General features: G+C 52.7%; 1 protein-coding gene across 2 annotated transcripts in view; it reads right to left on the minus strand.

The window, feature by feature from the left end:
- Positions 1 to 13,945: 13,945 nt before the first annotated feature.
- NALF2 (NALCN channel auxiliary factor 2) overlaps positions 13,946 to 19,297 on the minus strand; it is a 29,652-nt gene continuing 24,300 nt past the window's right edge. The window contains exons 3-4 of one of the 2 annotated variants that reach the window (XR_012777297.1): positions 18,511 to 19,192; positions 13,946 to 14,415 (exon numbers count right to left, since the gene is read on the minus strand). Coding sequence is in view for 1 of the 2 variants with exons in the window: in XM_075513155.1 (XP_075369270.1) it covers positions 18,786 to 19,192 (407 nt within the window). In the remaining variant the exon portion in view is untranslated. Of the gene's footprint in view, positions 19,193 to 19,297 lie in introns of both variants that reach the window. The other variant, XM_075513155.1, reaches the window with a different exon arrangement.

Below are 19,297 nucleotides of genomic sequence, written 5' to 3' on the forward strand. Positions count from 1 at the left end.
CAGCCATTTTTTCTTTGAGATGCACTAATAATTATGAACAAGCAATAACAATAACAGCAAGAGTTACGTATGCTTGTGTCCTCTTTACAGAGAGGAAAAAAAAAAAGGGTCTGTTGACTCTCACCGTGCTTATTTGCACACGTTCTGCCCCCGTACTCCCGACTTGTAAGAATTAGCAGCACGTTGACATCTAGCTTTCCTGTATTGACAAGCCTTTGCTTTGCTTTCAGTTTTAAAGGAAGATGGAGGCCTTATAGCTTAGCCAGCTTTGCTATTTCACTTCATTACAGAGCGTACAAGGAGGAGGTTTGGCCAAAGAAGGCTAAGTTAAGCCTAAACACAGCTTCTTCTAGAGAGGGTAACTAAGATGTTGCTCTTGGTTCTGTTGTATGTTTATTTATATGTTATTTGGTGATAATGAAAAACAAATGTTAGGAATCTATTCAGTTCTTAAACTTTTATAGACTTATTGTCTTTATTTTCAACTGTGCAACCGTCTCTCAGCCTCCCCCTCCCTCAGACACATGGAAGTGCAGTCGGTGACCAGCGTCAGCTGTGCTCTTACTCATCCTGGCTGGAACAATGATATTCCACACCACGTTATACAACCTCCCCGGTGCTCGCTGCCTCATCGCCCCCGACCCTTCGGCTCCCCACATCCCAGGTTTCTCAGGCGAGCGGGCAGCGGAGAAGTCTTCCAAGTCATTGTCCTGGAGTGCCGGTTTCGGGATTCGCTGTTGCCAGTGAAAGAGGATATGGGTTTTGCCTCAAGGAATATATGTCTTATATGAAAGTCACCCTTTCAGAAAGCCCAGAGCCTGGTTTGCCCCTTGCTTGTATCAGTCACCAGCAGCCCATGTGAGAACAGGGAGGAGGAGAAGGGAGCTGCACCGTTCAGCTAATGCTCAACGGGAGTAGAGGACCAAGAGGAGGGTGCTCCCCTCCTCTGCCCCTTGCCAGAGGACGGCAGGAGCTTCCCCAGGCCCCGGCATTTCTGGCACAGATGTTTGCCTGACCCGTCTGCCGGGGAGCGCGGCTCTGGATGTGCCGCTCCCCTCTCCCTAGGTGCTCCCTGGGGGGCAAGAAGCCGTCCCGCAGAGCCGCGCTCCCTCTGCCCGGGTGCGAGACCCCCAAACATGCCCCTTCCCACCTAAACCAAACGCAGCGACGGCCCTCAAAGCAGAAGCAGATGGGTCTTGCAGCCCGCTTTACCCATAGCAGGGCTCCAGCTGTGGCCCCGCTCCATCTGCAAATGATTTCGGTCATTTGATATTTGTCTCTGTTAATGCACGGCGCAAATTACCTCTTTGGAGAAGCAGTCCTGATTAAATTATTATCCACAGAATTTAAATCTCTAAAGCAAGAGAAGCAGAAGCCAAAGAGGCTGAAATACGCACGCCACAAACCTAGGGCAGGGGGGTTTCCACGACGTCTCCCGTCAGATTTCCCTCTGGCCGGAGGAGACATTACGGTCACGAAACCGGGATTACAGCTCGCTCTGCAGGGACAAATCCACGCACAAAATACAGTACTGTGTCAGGGGAGTTAATTCTAAATTATATAAGCTCGATTTCTGAGAAGCCCTTGCGCTCAAGCACTACCCTGCGCTCACGTCTCTCTCCACCGATACGACCCGGTCTGTGCAAGGCTCTGCCCAGCCCAGCTGGACTGTGATGTCCCGGCCTGACAGCCCTGTGCTACAGCTCAGCATCCCTCAAGGTTTGGTACTCCCCTGACTAAACCTACCTGCTTTCCGCACCTCGAAGGAAAGCCACAGGCTTTTCTTGCGCCGCTGCACTTCCTCAGGGTATCCCTGGATGTCCACGGGGACAGCAGCTGTGACACGGCTCTTCGCTCCGGGAGGGCAGCGGCTTTGGGGTGCCCCGAGGGACGGACCGACGTCCCATCTCCCCCTCGCTAATCCCGTCTCACGGAGCAGGGGCTCGCAGGACCGACGGCCGTGGACTTGCACGCAGCCAGCGCGCGAAGCACCGTCGCTTGTTACGAGGGAGGCGTTGTGGGCTGCGCTGTCCCTCCTTTGTCACCCGGTGGGATTGTCACACGAGCCCATTTGCCCTCCAGAACCACCCCTGGAGCCGCCAGCCCCAGGTCCCTGCAAGGACCGCTCACCCTGCCCTTCCTCAGGCGTACCTGGCCTGCAGCTTCCGCGCCTCTGACGCACCTTGTATATAGGCTCATGGTGCTTCATTATCAGCATTAAAAAGCCCAGGGTCTCGAGGAGGCCTCGGCACTGCCCGCCTTCCTAAGGCAGCTTTAATTCTGGTACGGTAACACGCCGCGTCTCTCTGGTCACGGCTGCGCAGGCGGTTTAGGCTGCCGTAAGCAGCTCTTCCGGGCTAAGCAGAAAAAAGAAAAAAAAAAAACAACCCACATTATTGAAGAAAAATAGAAAAATGAAAAAAGAATGAAAAATTAGCCAGATGGCAGTGGGTTTTGGTAGCACGGTGACCTGACGCACGCGGGCGTCCACGTGAATACGCTACCCCCCAGCAGCGTTTCCTCGATGGCCAGTGCGAAGCGTGGCCAGATGTGGAGGGTCCCAGATGTGGAGGTCCTCAGCCCTCGCCCCGCCGCACTCTGCCCTCCGAGCCCGCCCAGCAAATAAAGCTGCAGGGTGGGAGACGGCGGAGTGAAGCCCCCCGGCTCCAGCATTCCCCAAGGCCAAGTGTTTCTCTCTGCCCCCCGAAGCTGTGCCTGCAAAGGTGCCAGTGGGGAGGAGAGGCCAGGAGCTGTTGGGAGCCAGGGACCGACGTCTTCCCACACGGTTTTGGGCTAAACTTGAACTTTTAAGCATCTCGGGTAAGGTAGGGTGAGGCCAGGGTAAAGAACTGAAGCCCTGGCTTTGAAAAGGGTAAATCCGAGGAATTTATATCAAAGCAGGAGCGGTCATAAGGAGGACATATGGAACTGTCTTTTTCTGCTCCCTTCTTAAGTTATTGGAAACTGCACAGCCAAGGCCCTGATCCAGCTCTGGGACCTCCACATAAGGGGCTTAGTTTCCAGGTGACCTGGGATTTCAGTGATTTGCAACCTCGAAACTGTTAATATTACGTGACAGCAATAACCAAGGGAAGGAAAACCCGAGTGTTTGTTCTTAGATGCATCCCAGCAGTTGCAGATTTAAGCGAGGGGAAAGATCACAAGGCTCAGACGTAATATCCTAGAGTAACACAGCCTTAAACCAGCAATTTCCTCTGCGGAGCCCACGTCGGATCAAGGCTCGATAAAGCACGCCATTTGAGCACCGGTTAGAGGATTTGGAAAGGGGCAGTAGCCATTTGTTACGGTATGGAATAGTAAAAATTAAATTGCTTATTACAAAGGCGTATTTCAAACAGCGGACAGATACAGCTCTAATGAGTGCCATTTGCCTTCATCTCTTTTATTACAGGTCCGGCAGTTGAGGCTCCACGAGCTCTGGGTTGCTAGCTTTGGGGAATGCTGCGTTTCTAGGCTAAACCAGCCAATATAAACATGTGTGTTTCATCTCCGAATAAAAAAAGATTGAAAAATAGCAAACCATGTAATTTTTGAAAGGAGTAATCCATTTGTGATTTCAAATAACATACTTTTGGATGTGAAGGCCAGTTTCTCTGGATCAATTGGATGAAGACATCTGCTTTATTTCAAGAAGATCTGAAGAGGTAAGACTTGACAGTTCTTTGTTGAAATCTTTGCTATCTCCTTTGTATATCTAAATTACATTTATTGATATACAATGTTGACGTTTTTGTAATACTTCTACATCGCGTAACCTTCTGTTTCAAATTCACAGTCTTCTACCACTTAAGCTATTATTATTTTTACCAGTCCCAAGGGTGTGCTAGAGTCTCTTTGGTACAAATTAGAAAGGCTTTTATGAAAAACTTACAGTTTATATAAAAGAGGTTCTCTCTTTGGCTTCCTAACTCCACCATCCCCAATGCCAACGGAGTGACGGTCCCTAGCGTAGGCTCACCCAGAACGGGTCTCCACGGCATCTGGCGTTTTAGCACTGACGCTAGGCTTGTTCACAAGTAGGCTCGGAGGATCTGAAGTGGTGTTAGAAACAGTAGCAATTTTCCCCAAGAGGGGAAAAAAAAAAAAAAAAAGCCAAATGCTGACAAGCTTGTGAATACAAACATGTCAGGGGATCTTCTGACAGCAAGGCTTTCCTCCGAGCTGGTCGCAGACTTACCTGTGGCTTTACCGTAGGCTGGGAGCTAACCTGGGCTTAGCACCAAGCGATGGGAGAAGTGTTTTGGGGGAAGACAGAGTACTAACTGGTTTTGCAAGGAGCAAATGCTGGGGCAGCAATGACTGAGTGATCCCTGCGTAGAGAAGGTGTGGGTCACAGAATCGTATAGGTTGGAAAAGACCTTTAAGATCATCGAGTCCAACCGTAAACCTAACACTGCCAAGCCCACCACTACACCATGTCCCTAAGCACCTCAGCCAAACGTCCTTTAAATACCTCCAGGGATGGGGACTCCACCACTTCCCTGGGCAGCCTGTTCCAATGCTTGATAACCCTTCCAGTGAAGTAAAATTTCCTAATGTCCAGTCTAAACCTCCCCTGGCACAACTTGAGGCCATTTCCTCTTGTCCTATCACTTGTTACCTGGGAGAAGAGACCGACCCCACCTCTCTACACCCTCCTTTCAGGCAGTTGTAGAGAGCGATGAGGTCTCCCCTCAGCCTCCTTTTCTCCAGGCTGAACAACCCCAGGTCCCTCAGCCGCTCCCCATCAGCCTTGTGCTCCAGACCCTTCCCCAGCTCCGTTGCCCTTCTCTGGACACGCTCCAGCCCCTCAATGTCTCTCTTGGAGTGAGGGGCCCAGCACTGAACACAGCATTCGAGGTGCGGCCAACTGCAGTTCGTTTTGAAGCAAAGATCAAGTCAGAGGAAAGAAGGCTGAGTGATGGAGAGGAGGGTGGTGGGAAGAGGCTGAGAAAGACTGGAGGAAGAGGAGTGCAAGAACTTCCTAGAGCAAGCCTTGGAGAAGGCGGCAGATCAAATGTGAAGGGTAGCTAGGAAGCCTGAGAGAGAGACGGAGGCTATAATCCTAATTATCACGTACATGGGACTCATTTCGTACTAAAAACATGAACGGGACTGGTAGGGAAGAGGAAAGCAGGGTGTGAATGAGGTGATGTGCCATGGATAGTACGAAGACAACCTCTCCCTAACGTGGCATTGCATACAGCAATTCCTGTCACTTGGTTCAGGTCTCTGGTCTTGATGTTTCCACATTAAGACGAGGAAGTTTGATGTAATTCGACATCCCTTGGATTTATCAGGTCTGTGATCTTTGCTTGCACTTAACACTTCCCTCTTCAAAGGAAACCAGGTCCTACACGCTTTTCCTTAGGGGAAGCTGCCCAAAGGGCAGTGCAAGGGATGGGTGCATGTCGGATAGCACTAGATGAATATACACGGCATCCTGGACGTGCCATGCGGTAGGTCTGCGTTGCTCCCCAACACAACACCAAATTCACCTCCTGAATCTCCTTCTGTGAACCTGCACCAGCTGAAGACTCTCGATTGCTCTCACCAGCAGTGAGTTTTCTCGATGTACAACTAATTTCCTAACAGGGATGAGATGTTTGTGGAGGAGGACAGGAACGGGACACTGATCTGAGGGGTCATGGCTGGCACGGGGCTGCAAGAGGGAAGACTCCTTGAGGCCCGAGAAGAGCAGGGGGCTTGACAGGGAAAGAAAACCAACAGCGGACTTCTTTTTGGATAATACAGTTGGACTGGAAATAGCTCATAACTAAGCACGTCCCACTTTCCAGATCTATTTGCTCATTAGGGCAACAGGAGGAGGAGGATTGTGTCCAGTCCTTCCCAAACTCAGCCTACAACATCCAGCCTAACCTTACCTAGTCTCCTCTGCCATTATTTAAAGAGAAGTCCCCAGGATGGGACCAGCACATCCCTGCTGACCACCACCAAATCGTCTCAGCAGTTGGGGATCTGCCCTTCTGTAGACTCCAGGAACACGATGACCAAGGTCATCCCCCTTCCAGTGCTTCACTCTCAGGCTTTTGAATTTACTTTTTAAATTTTTATATATACTGGGACCTACATTTTCACCTGATGTGGTTTAATTAACACGTTTTTTGAGTAAACTCCTGGCTCAGGGCAGGCTCACGAGAGAGGACGATCATCCAAGTCCCATGCGGCACCAGCAGCACCTTCTCCTTCTGTGCCTGACCCTCTCCTTGAAATATGCTTCTCTATGAATAGAGATGAAAGAATGGAAAGGCACTTGTAGTGCCTTCATGTGGAGGCAGAAAACACTCCCCTTCCCAGCCCTTTCCCCTCAAGGGGCTTCACTTCAATACAATTAAAGCTGAATTAATATAGACACTGATGTTTTTGGTGGAGGAAACGCATCAGTGTGACCTTGATCTTCCTCAGTTACCAAACCAGATCTAACAGAACGACACGGACCATCGCGCAGTGTCAAGGCCACGATCCAACGCGGGCAAAGGAGAGACCAGGAAAAACAGAGCGAGAGAGAAAGAAGTCACACAGTAAAACCCATCTGGCTCGTAGCATCTGGCCTTCAAAACCTTATAAGCCCACCTCCGACAGCCCGTCCACGCAACTCCTGCTCCGCTATGGCAAGAGGGCTGCTAATGAAAAATAAATCGTAAGCTCTTACTTAACGCAAATTTTAGACAAAAAGAAGAAGAGGACAAAGGAGTCCTCCACGCAAAAAATGTGGGTAATTACGATCATTAATAATTTCTTCAGCTCTTAACTACAAGATTTTCCTCAGTTTTCTGAGGCGGCATCACACTAACTTTCCAGTCGCAAAATCCATAAACCCACAAAAAAAAAAAATACAACCCCAAACCTGTTTGATGACATAAAAATAAATGAAGAACTGCTCGCCAACATCAGGGCGCTCCGATTTGAATGTATCCAGAACATCTGGAAGGCCTAGAAACATCCTTGATCTTCCTGGTAGGTGGAAAACAACCTGAAACCGCATTCTTATAGTGAAGAGTAGGAAGGACAATAAAACGCAGTTTGTCTTCAGGATCCTTAGTCTCACGTGTTCAAAAGTTGGTGTGAAAAACGAGGCCCTCGCGCACATTTTTAGATCCACGCTAACAAGTCGCCTGATTTTCATGAGTCCCGAGTATTCCTGTGCCCAGGGAAGACGGAGAAGCTTCAGGAGCTCTGAAATTGTTCAGAAATATAATTAGGCAGTTAGCACGATTTCTGGATGCACGTGCTTGAAAAAATAGTACTTTTCTCTTTTTTTGATAAACCAGAATGCAGAACCTTGCGCGTCAGTTATTAAACTATATAAATAAATATAGAAACAAAAGGAACTCCTCGTTCACATCCAGAAGAGACGATGTTCGAAATCTGGACCCCACCCATGATTTTGGCGTCTGGAGAGTCCCATCTTGCACCTCAAAGCATTTCCAAGCCTGGAGTGTGAGTTGGGTCTGCAGCGCTTTGTTTTATTTTCTCAGGGGTGCAGCATTTTCCATGCTCTTTCCAGCAGAAATATTTTCACGCTGCCCATTTCAGTTTTTATGGAGTCACAAGGCAAATTTACAGCTGAGAAATTTCTCTCCCGCTCCACGCCGCCTTCCAGCTTTAATGTCTGCGGGTCTATAGGCATGAAAATTTATATCCACTTAACTCGCATCAACTTTAAATGGCTGCTAATGAAATGCCTGGGAACCGGCACATTCCTGGGTGGATTTCTGGCTGCTGCACCAGTTCAGGCACCATGTGGCCACCGAGCCCCTTCCCTGCGCGTTGCCCAATGCTCATTGCAAGCTCAAGAACGGCATCGCTACCCCCCGGGCTGAGCTCGCGTGCGTCTCCTCCTCCAGCCCCATAAATCTTGGCTTCTTTTAATACAGTCTCCAAGCCCCAACAGGATCTGCCCTCTTTCAGGGCATCCTGGAGGCAGGGAGATGGGGCACACGCATGGTACCTCTCTCCCTGGAAAGGCGGCGACCGAGGGGAGAGATGATTGGGGTCTGTTAAACCAGGAGAAGCCTGGAGAACATGGGAGAGGGATGCTGTCCCAGATGAGAAGGCACAGGGGCATCAAAAGGAGCTGCCAAGAACAAATACCTTCTCAAGCGTGCAACACGGCGCTCCAGCAGTCACTGCCACAGGCAGGGGGATACCAGGGGAGCAGCTGGGCCCAAGAATGCAGCTACACAAATTCAGCAGTTAACCATCAATCCAGAGCTGTTACATAAAGAGATACTAGGAAATCCCTTGTATTTGGCTCAGAAATCCCATTAATCACAGAATCGTATAGGTTGGAAAAGACCTTTAAGATCATCGAGTCCAACCGTAAACCTAACGCTGCTAAGCCCACCACTACACCATGTCCCTAAGCACCTCATCCAAACGGCTTTTAAATACCTCCAGGGATGGGGACTCCACCACTTCCCTGGGCAGCCTGTTCCAATGCTTGATAACCCTTCCAGTGAAGTAAAATTTCCTAATGTCCAATCTAAACCTCCCCTGGCGCAACTTGAGGCCATTTCCTCTCGTCCCATCACTTGTGACCTGGGAGAAGAGACCGACCCCCACCATGCCATCAACGGCATGTTGGTGCACGGTTATCTCGGGAGCATCCTTGCCCTGCCCTCACACAGCTTCCCTGAGCACCCGCCGCAGCAGCACACCCTGCACCCTGAGCCTGGCCCAGCAGAGCCGTGGTGGTATTTTCCACAGGCTCAGCTACATCATCTCCCACCCTTTGGCTGCCTTCTGCCTCCCAGGCCAGGCACTCCAGCTTTTAATCTCCAGCGGCAGGTCCATTTTGAAAGGCTTCGTAGCTCGTCGCCACCACCTACCCAGTGCCGAGCGCGGCAGAGAAGCCGGCCGGCGCGTTCTCGTCATCGCTGCAGCGGGAGGTTGGTAGGAACGAACGATGGCACGTGGCTGGCTGGGACCCATCCTGCCGGCAGCACTCCCAAAAGAAAAAGTGAACCCAGACACTTTTTCTGAGAAATCTGGTGCTTTCTGTGTCCTGATGCTATTTACCAGCTCAAGCCCTTCGCAGGGCTCTCCTACATCGTTTCCAGAGCCCAGCTGAGGCCCAGAGCTGCTCAAATTGGGGCAGTTCAGGACACCCCCATGAGGAACCACTATCGAAAGTATCTTAACAGCGAGCGGAGGGGCCTTCAGACGTTAGGAAATACCTGAGTTGGATTTAAGTGTCTTCAGCAGGGTATGTGCTAACCTGAGACACCTGAGTGCTATTCTGGAGATCGCCTCTGCTGTATGCTTCTCTGTCTGTGGGGCTAAGCGTGATCCCTTCTATGCCAATAACGAGACCCCCCTGCTCTGTTTGCCGGCCATCATGCTTCTACATTAGAAGTTCACGTACACGCTTCGTCCTGGAAACCATCTTGACTTTGCCTTATTTTTACGCTCCGGCGGCACCAGAACGTGGTACTCTCTGAAAATCAGAACAATAGGCTGGAACAGAGCAGGACGAAGGGGTTTTAGAACAAAGGACCCCCCCGTCCCTGGTTTGCAACGGCGATGCTTCTGTCCGGCAGCTACACTGTCCCCTCACGTCCCCACCAAGGCTGCGAAGGTTACCTGAGAAATTTGGTGGGAATTCACGCAGTTATTGCTGCCGGAGAGCTTGTGAGAGGTCGTAGATGACTTAATGTGACTTAAGAAACAAGGGAACAGCATGGTTTCAGTTAAAAACGGGCTGGATAACGTTGCTCTCTAGTTGCCCAAACTGGGAGGAGCACCGTGACCCTCCCAAGTGCCTGTCCCGCTATCGCGGACCTCCTGCCTCTGGGTTTCGTGGGCAAAGAGACGACCCGGCGGCTGTATCAATGAGATGGCTCCCTCTGAAAGGAGCTGCGAAGCCATCTTCTACCCAGCTAGCAGATACCCCGAGGAAAGCACCGTGGACATGAAAATCAGGCACCAATCCATCTGCTACCGTTAACAGCTGGGGAAGAAACGCGCCTGTGCCTGCGTCCGCGTGTAAAAAGGTGCGCAGGCTGCCGGCAGGGACAGGCAGCCCTGGAATACTTTGGATTTTGCAGCCGAAGGGCTGAACGCGGATGCTGGTTCTGCGTGGGGCAAAGAAGAGAGAAGAGGCGAAGGTTCCCTGCGGGCGAAGGGAGAGGAAAGGGGACGGTGCAGCAGCGGGAACCCCGGGCTCAGCCCAGCCGGGCGCCAGCGGCCCCAGCCCCTCGCCCGAGCACAACCCTTCGGCACAGCCTCCCGCTCCTGGGCCAGCTCCTCTGCTTGAGGAACTCCAGTAAATACACGCATTTTTTTTTTCTTTCGGAGCCACAAAGGAAACCTGTCTCTTTGTAGACGATTTGGTTTGGGCAGAGAGGAACGAGAACCTTGTGAGAGGCCAGAAAATGACCCCTTCCGTTCCAGCCGTGATGTACCCCGGTAATTACGTACTCACCCAGCCCCTCGTGCCGTTGCACACCAGACACCCCGCTGCCCAGCCGTGCTCTCGTGTCTCCCCTCCTGCGCCCACCGCTGCTTCTTCTCTGCCCTGGTTTCGCAGCAGAGCCGATGCCTCCCAGCCCTCCCCCTCGCATTTGCCTTCTGCACCAATCTGCTTTTATAAAAGATTATTTCTATCTCCGTCCAATTTCATTCCTTTTTTTGCTCTCATTTCCTCGTCTTCTTCCCAAACTGAGAATTCTCAGCTCGGGGTAGGAATGGCCGAAGTGTAAATTCAGAGTTTTATTACATGGCCTTTTGCAGCCTGGCATGCAGCATTCAATTTGGAGCGGAGTGTCCTAGCTCTGTTGCATGCCGAGATCTGTTGTCCAGATGAATTAATTCCAGATTATATGTGGGTGTGGACTTCAGCTGGGCAAAATTTGGATACCCTGGTTTAGTCATTATTCTCTGATGAATCTCTTGGTGACAGTCTTTGCCCCTATTGTTCTGAGGTGAGCCCCATGGCAAAAAATGTGAAGGCAAGAAACAAAAGAATATAAAGAAAGGTTACGAAATCAACTTCAGTAAGGCAGGGTTATTGTCCCTCCATTCTGCCTCTTCTGTCCTCCATTTGAGATTGGATTTTGCAGGCAGAAAACACCCGTAGGACAGACGGACCGAGTTTGCAGGGCAGGTTCTGGCGGGGCGCAGGGGCCGGCCGCCCGCCCCGCGGGCTCTCCCTGGACGGCGAGCAGCACGCCGGCACCTACGCGGCCCAAACCAAACCGCAGAGAAAGGGAGGAGGAAGTTATCATCAATTCTTAACATTTTATTTCTTTACTGGGTTAAACAAGGAGCGGAGAAAACCTCTGCCCCAAAATACAACAGAACTGAAAGCATTACAGGTACAGAGACTATTGAACACAGAGAGTAGTAGGATAATATTTTTAATACAACTGAATTATAGCATGGTTTTGTGTTTTTGTTGGGTTTTTTTGTTTGTTTTCTGTCAAACCATTTTGGAAAATAAATGTAATAGGAACTAGTGCAAAAAAGTTCTAAACATGAAGCACAGTGTATAAAATGGCATAAGAAAACTGTCCCCTCGAGGACACAGTCACTTTCTTATGACAGAGGGGAGAAAGAGAAACAGAAGGGGGGTGGGAACAGAGAGGGAGGGTCCGGGAGGCAGAGGAAGAAAGCTGGAAAGAAAGAGAAACCGGGCAGGGGGATTAGAAAGAATATTTTGACTTCAGCAGTATGGTTTTTTTTTTGTTTTCACCTCGCCACCGTGTACTGTAAAAGGACCTTTTTTTGTAGGTCGGAGCTCTGTAACCACCGACGTTTCACAAGCACTTGAGAAGGGTTCGGTCACAAGCAGCCTGGTCACACACACCGGCAAAGCCCTCCCGGCGCGGGGGCTCCGGTCCCTGCCGAGGTCGCCCCGTGTCTGCCGGCGTGCCGGGACCCCCCAGCCCGGCCCTCGCCGGCAGCGGAGGGGCAGAGAGACCTCGCCTCGGCTGCCAGAAACCGCATCTCCCGCGCTCGGAGCGGGGAAGGGCCAGAGGGGAAGGACGCTTTCTTTGGGGCTCTCCTCGCTGCTCTCCCTTCGAGCGGTTCTCGGTGAACCGCGGCGTTCGCTTTTCTCGCTTTGCGGCATCCCTGCCGGACCTGCGCATTTAATTCCTTCCCAATTTAAACCCCCACGAAGGTGCGGGAGTACCTCTGGTTTTGAAGGCATCCCGTAACGGTGATGTCTGAACGTACTGGAGGCCAGAAGAAGCTGGATGCGTTTTGGTTTGGAAAAGAAAATCGGGCTTGGTTAGAGGGATGGCTGGGGGCACCCACCTCCGGCCGAGGACCCGCAGAAGAAGACATGCTTCCTCCCGGGCAGCAGCACCCCAGCACTGAATTCCCAAGGGGAACGTGCCCAGGCGGTTCCCAAGGTGCGTTATGCTGGACTGAAACCGTCCCGGTAAGAACGGCAGCTCTCCAGTTTGCTTTCACCACGGAGCCGCTCAGCCTCCTGCCCCCAAGAAATTGGCTGGATGCTATTTTAAGTAGAGCTGGTTGGAATTCCTTACAAATTGCTATTCTCTCCGAATCCACTGCCACCAGTTCCAACTGTGCGAGCAGAAAAAGTGTGATTGGTTTTTTTCGTTTTATTTTTTGAAAATGAAAGGTTTTGTGGGAAAAGGCTGTTCTTGATACATTTCTCAATTTAAAAAAAAAATAAATTGGTCATAATTATCAATATGGCTTGTTTTGACAAGTTTCAAAATAGAAAAAAAAAACTGTCTGGCTTGAAATGTCTTTTTGTTTTGCAATTCAAGCACGTACAGTTCCCAAATACGTTTAAAAATGGTAAAACCAACCCCAAATTTCATAAGCCAAACCTAATTTTTTTTTTTTTTTTTTTTTTTTGAGTTTCAGTTTACAACAAGCGAAGTTGTCGACTTCCCGGGCTGAAAAAGGATCATCTTAAAACGCTAACGAGACTGGAAACCACTCCTGACCTTGCTTCGAACAAAGGTACTAGATACGCAGCCTGGAAAGGAAGCTGGAGGAACGGCGTTTAGTAACGCAGCCCCTCTCCTGCCGTGAGCACCCGGCCCTGCGGGCAGGGGCTGAGAGCTTTGACACCATCCCAACAACTTCTAAAAGGAATTATGGTTTGGTTTTTTTATGATCCTTATCTGAAAATTATTTATCCTTCGCGTATGGCCACAGCGTTTCCTTTGCTTCCTTCATCCCAGAAGGGCGGAACTGCGGGACGAGCATCCGCCAGCCTACGTCCAGGCACGAGGCCACGCGTGGGACCCCCCCAAGGACCGGCCCGCGGGTGGCGGAGCGAGCCCCGTTTTTGGGAGCCCCATTTTTGGGAGGATGCTCTTCTCGGCTCAGCCGTGGGGAGTGCGGTGGGTGCTGGCTTCGTTCTTTGAGATGGAGCCTGGGGGCCGGGGCTGCAGGAACGGTGTAAAAGACCTGGATGTTCAGCAGCCAGGTCCTGCCTCTGGGCTGGCACTCGGAGGACAAGCAGAGCGGGCTTTCCCTATCCCCCTCCCCGCAGCAACGCGCAGGACTGGAAGCAGTCGCCCAAAGAGAACGCCCAAAAAGAGCTGCTGAAAAGCTTCACTCCTGAAATAAAACTAAATGATGCTTGGACCCGGGCAGCCCCCCCAGAGCTGCCGTGATCCAGGAGCCCTGACCAGGCTCCTCCTGGGGAGCGAAGGGGTGGTCCCGGGGCTTCCTAATGTAGGAACCTCCGCCACCCCGCTGGGATGCCCAAGAGCTGACTCTGATGGGCTAAGGGAGCTGGTTATTAACGTCCTGCCTACGCATCAGCCACTGCCCTTCCGAACCTTTCAAGTATGATTTAAGAGATTTACACCCCCATGGATGGGAAGCCACAGGGCAGCTCACAAAGTCTATAAAGAAAATGGTCTGCCCCATCGCAGAGATTTTAATAGGGATTTTTGCAGAACCCACTCGGGTTTGCAAAAATAGGGATTTTAATAGGGATTTTTGCAGAACCCACTCATGTTTCTGTCCTGATTTTGTCTCTACCAATTTCTATAGGCATTCCTTTCTGGGGTGGTAGCGAGGTGTCATATTATAATTTATCACAAGCCGCTGCATGACTTTTTGAGGGCAGAGCCTTCGCTCCCAAGGCTGAGCGCAAGGCAGTGCCCCTCCCTGCGGGACGGGGGACCCTGGCCCACCGGCAGCGCAAGCGGCCCCGCTCCGTGCTGTAAATCACCCACCTCCCTGCAAACGCGGCGCGGGGAGACCTCGCCGGCCGGAAGGGATGCGCAGAGCTCGGCAATGGGAAGCTTCGTCGCATCGCCGAGGAGGATCCTGCCCCGGGAGCCGCAGATATCAGGGATTTTCTTTTTTCTTTTTTTAAACACGGGCAGAGGAACCGTCTCCCAGCATCGCCTGCAGTCCTGAGTGGCAGTGAATGAACTGCCCTGACATCTCCTATTGAAGCAAAGCAAAATGTGTTGAACAAAAACCGTTTCAAGATGTTTTCTGAGTGTTGCCAAGTTACTCAACATGTTCTGCTTTAGTTGTCAGATGCTTTCAAAGCGATTTCCCTAACTCAGAGCACGAATGGTGAGGGCTCTCCCTGGGAATCTTTTGCCTGGGGCTACCATGGATCTGTATTTTCATAAGAAAAAGGCTCAACTAATGATTAATCTTCACCAGAGGAAGCAGGGCCTTTCTTTGGGATTTTTCTTCAGTTATTTTTAATTAATTTGTACAACTGGCAGTTACATTAAAGTGTAAAACCCAGGATGAACACTCCAGCCGGGCAGGACCCGGCTACCTTTCCTCCCGCAGCCCCATCTGCTCTGCCCGCTCCTGCATCCGGACCCTGCGGGGACAGCATCACCCCCCGGCTCCCCCGGTGTCTCGGCAGAGAAAGCCTCTTGCCAGGGAGGGCAGGGAGGAATCGCTGCTTTCCGATGGGCATTCTTCTCCGAGCAGAGAGAAGTTTACCCACTGAAGGAAAGGCTGGGGTTTACTTATTAATCCCAACGCGTGGCGCCTTCTTCAGGGAGAAGAAATGAGATCGTTGAATGAAAAGGAGAAAGCACCTTGGTTTTCCTTTCCCGGGGGGATAAATCCTGGTGTTTTCCAAGGTCCCAGGTGGCTGCAGGAGCGCGGCTCTGCAAAGGGCTCCTGGTCCCAGGGCCGCCCGGGGCGCAGGAGGGCTCGGGCTGGAGCATACCTGCACGCACAGGGCACAGAAACCCCCTCTCTCCGTATCGCAGGCACGTGTGCTCCATGTTTTAATAAAAATAAATATCAGTGGCATTAACTGAGACGATGTTAACGTCTCCTTTCTGGACTTCTCTCTTGTATAGCAAAGAGAAAGCTAATATGGATGGAGGATTATTAAGGTTGTAATGTCAGACCAAAGAGAAGATTTTTATCCGACGGCCTTATAATGATGGACTGCGACATATACCGCTTCCAGCTGCTCCGTCCTGTTCTGTGAACAGCCTAGTCTGGATTCATTTAACGAGATTGGCAAAGTGTTGAATACAGCATATGGTGCCCTAAAACCACAGAACTTATTGACAGCAGCCCAGACTCGCTAAATAAAAGAACTCCTTCCAAAAGCCTTGGTCTGTGAAGACTCAGCACTTTCCTTCCAGTCACACTAGGTAAAATCCCAGCCCCGCGCCTGCCAGCGCGGCTCCGCACCCCGCGCGCTCCCCCTGCCCGCGGAGCCGGCATCCTCCCTGCCGGCCCGGCACGTTATCCTCACGTGAACACCTCCTGGGAAGCCGCAGCTTGGAAAACGTGCGGATCTCCGCCGGCTACGGCGTAACGGCCCCGCAGAGCCTCCTCGCTCCCCGGCTGACGAGGCTGACGCAACTACACCTCCTCAGTAACGACACCGAGGACCCCATTTTTGAAATGGCTCAGCTTCCAGACCAGTCATTGGGATGCAGCGCGGGCTCCCTGCCTCCTGGGATGAAGCCCATCAGCTGCTGTTATGGAAGGTGAAGGCATTTGTCACAGCTCCCAGGTTATTCCAGCAAAACCCTGCCAGCCTCCCCTAGTCCCTGAAGGTAACTCGGGCTATTTGACCTCACTCCCGCAGGAAATCACCCCTCACAAACCCTCCGCACTCGGTGCCACCAGAAACCGCCCGAGCCCGGACTGACGCCCACGCGCTGGTCCATCGCTCCGCTCGCCGGCGGAGCAGAAGAGCTCCAAGGCGGGCAGAAGGGCACGCACCCCTCAAGAACGGTCTTTGCACTGGATTCGCTCGCACGCGCGGTGCAGAAGAGCCCGTAACGCCACGCCGTCTGCGCGGCGCGGGCTCGGGCGCTGCTCAGCGTCTCACCAGCAGACAATGAATAGGGCCAGTGACTCAGGGCCACTTGCTGACGCACCACACTGGGCTATTCTTCTCTCTCTAGATGAGTCGTTCAAAGATTGGATGCAGCCTATCTCCGAGAGAGGCGTCTGGAATTAGCTTAACTCTTGGCAGTACATGAAAAATCTAATTTCCTTAAGAAGGAACTGGATCCGGCTGTCTCGAGGCAGGCACAGGACTGCGCTCCCTCCCTCGGTCTGGCTGTATGCTTTTGCTAGTCATCAAAGCAGCTACGCAACTCATTTCTTAGCAGCAGCGCAAACGGAGGAGTCGGATCCCTATTTACTGAACCGTTGCACGTCCAAGTTCTCAGACTGGTGTAAACTAGACTGAAAATACACGGATGTTGTGAGGAATAGCCGAATGAGAACGGTCCTACCTTTTCTGGGTAGCAACAGCAAGGAAATCTGCTGGGGAAACTCTCTGCATCTTCCGCGAGCACCACCTCTCCTAGCCCAACAACCGAGGGACCGAGGTTCACAGGCTTTGTATCTGCGGGACTTTGGTAACAGGCAACTGGTAACGTGTAAACATCCCCCCAAAGCTCTGAGATTCAAGTCAAAGCAGAAATCAAACATTCAGCTGCTTCTCAGAGCCTCTTTGGTCTGGAAATGGGCTGGAAACGTCAGGAAACCTGTCCTTCCCACGAGACGCCCGGTACTTCCTTCTTCCAGCCGGGTAGGAAGTAGCTTTGCTCATGGGGCTCTGCTTGGTTTTGCTTCACCTCAACAGACCAGAAACCACAAAACTCTTACAGTCCTCAACTCTGTGACTTCTTGGACCCTCGCAGGGATCTGGGCTCGGTTTGAGCTGCAGCAGGACGTTGCTCCTGCTCCATCCCTGCCTCCCAGCAGGGCTGCAGCGATCCACCCTGGGCTCTGCTGTAGGCTCCCCGTCAAGAGGCAGCCCAGAAACAGAGGGACCATCACACGTCCTCTGTAGGCAACGAGCAGGTTCACATCCGTATCGCCACCAGGACATTTTGCAGCTGACTCGTGCTAAAACGCACCCCTCCTTCTTCCCCTCGCCCACACCCAGAATGAACTTTCTTGGCCCTGGGGCCTGGCCCGGAGGCGAAGCACCGTCCCCCATGCGGCACCTCGCAGTATTCATGCTGGGAACAGTTCCTGGTGGGTGGGTGGAGAATTTGGGAGTTTCCTAGGAAAGCAGGGTCTGATGTCTGTTTGGGGCTGAATCCCTGGATTTGCTGAGCTCAGGTTAAAAAAAAAACCAAACACGTGAGCCAAATGAGGCTGCACCAGCCAGCACCTTGCCCGGCCGAGTCCAGCTGTCTCAGCTGGGCTCCTAGAAATTTTCTGATCTGGGGGGCATCCGTGGACAGAAAGTATTCACAAAAACTCTCTTCCCCAGCTGGGCTTTATTAACGCCTCTTCTTTGTGTGGGAGACTCTCCCTACAAGCCAGATTTCTCCAGCCCTTTTGCCCAGTCCTTCTGCCATCCAGTCGATGATTTGTAGCTGGGAAGCATGGAAGGATGCCTTCTGACGCCCTGCATCCAATTGTTACCACGTGCGATCCCACTCCCTCGCTTCGCCTGCGCACTGCTGGAGTCGCATCTCCCTAACTCCTCTCGGAGACCAGCCACTCCGATCAGGAAAGAAAGCAAAAAAGGTTAAACCGAATCATCAGGACGCTTGGCAAAGTGGGACGTAGGAATGCTGGGGATGTCCCTCCTGCTCCGTGCCTCCTCCCTCCCTCTCCCCCTCCTTGCACAGAGGAGCAGGAGAGGCAAGGCTAGAGGAGCAGGTCGGGGACGTAAGGAGACGAGCCCCGAGTAGTACCACAGTGTAGCATAACAGCGTCCCGCTCCTGTCCCCCAAATCCCATCAGCGAGGGGAATGCCACGCTGAGGACGCTGCACCCCACGAGGATGGTTCTGCCTCGAGTTGGTGGGCTTTTCCCCTGGGACAGGAGCGGGGGGCGAGGCTGTGCCAAGAGGTGCTGCCTCCCTGCCTGTCTGCCCCTTCGGGATTCACGGACCGAGGAGGAAAAGAAACGGGGGCTAGGCTGACTGTCAAACCCTTGGCATGTTGCTGGCGGGTAAGGTGCGGGCGCCCAAGGCACTCGCGGCCGGCGGCCGGGAGATGCGCGGCAGTCCCAGGGGGACACCTCTTCCGAAGGGACCCCCTCCCCTCCGCTCCCCCCGCCCCCGTGCCGTACCTTCCTGCGCCGGCGCCTCGGCGAGGCCGGGCACGCCGCGCTGCCCGGCTGCTACTGACCGAACCCTTCTCAAAGCCGAGTCCCGCAGCCCTGTGCGCATTAGAGACTCTTCATCACGGGGATGCCCCGCGGCGAGCAGCTCTTGGGGGTATGTGCGGGGGTGTGTGTGTGTGCGTCACCCCCAATCCCGTGCCTCCCATTGGAGGAATAGCATGTGCCCCCCTTCGTGGAAAAAGATCTGGCGTTCTTCTTGGAGGTCGGCCTTCCCCTCCGCGTCACTCGTCCCGTGCCACGCTCTCCTCCAGGGTGGGCAGGACCTCCAGGCTGAGCCCTCCGCCGGCCGCCCCGCTGCCACCGTGCACGCTCGAGAAGGACACCATGGTGTGGAGAAGCATCAGGACCAGCACGCAGAGTCTGATCCTGCTGCTGCCGAGGCGAGACCCTGCGGAGACCGGCAGCAAGGATGGGGAGTGGGGCTGGTGGTACTGGTGGTGGTGGTAGAGGTGGTAGTGGTTCTGCCGCTGGTGATGGAGGTGGGGGTCGTGGCGGTGGAAATGGAGTGACTCTGACGCTGTGGATTTGGGGGATGTGTTGTCGTTGCTGTCTGGGGGGTGGTCGCAGGAGTCCCATTGCACCTCGCAGCACTTGGCCTCCTCGTCAGGCAGCTGGTTCTCCAGCAGCCCTGCGGGAAGGAAGCGGAGGAAGAGGAGGGGGTCAGTGGGAGAAGGCGGACAGGGCTGCAGAGGGAGCGAGCCCCGGTGCCAGCCGTGTGCCGCAGGACGGGCAG

This window comes from Mycteria americana, chromosome 10, assembly GCF_035582795.1.
Source record: "Mycteria americana isolate JAX WOST 10 ecotype Jacksonville Zoo and Gardens chromosome 10, USCA_MyAme_1.0, whole genome shotgun sequence".
NCBI lineage: Eukaryota > Metazoa > Chordata > Aves > Ciconiiformes > Ciconiidae > Mycteria > Mycteria americana.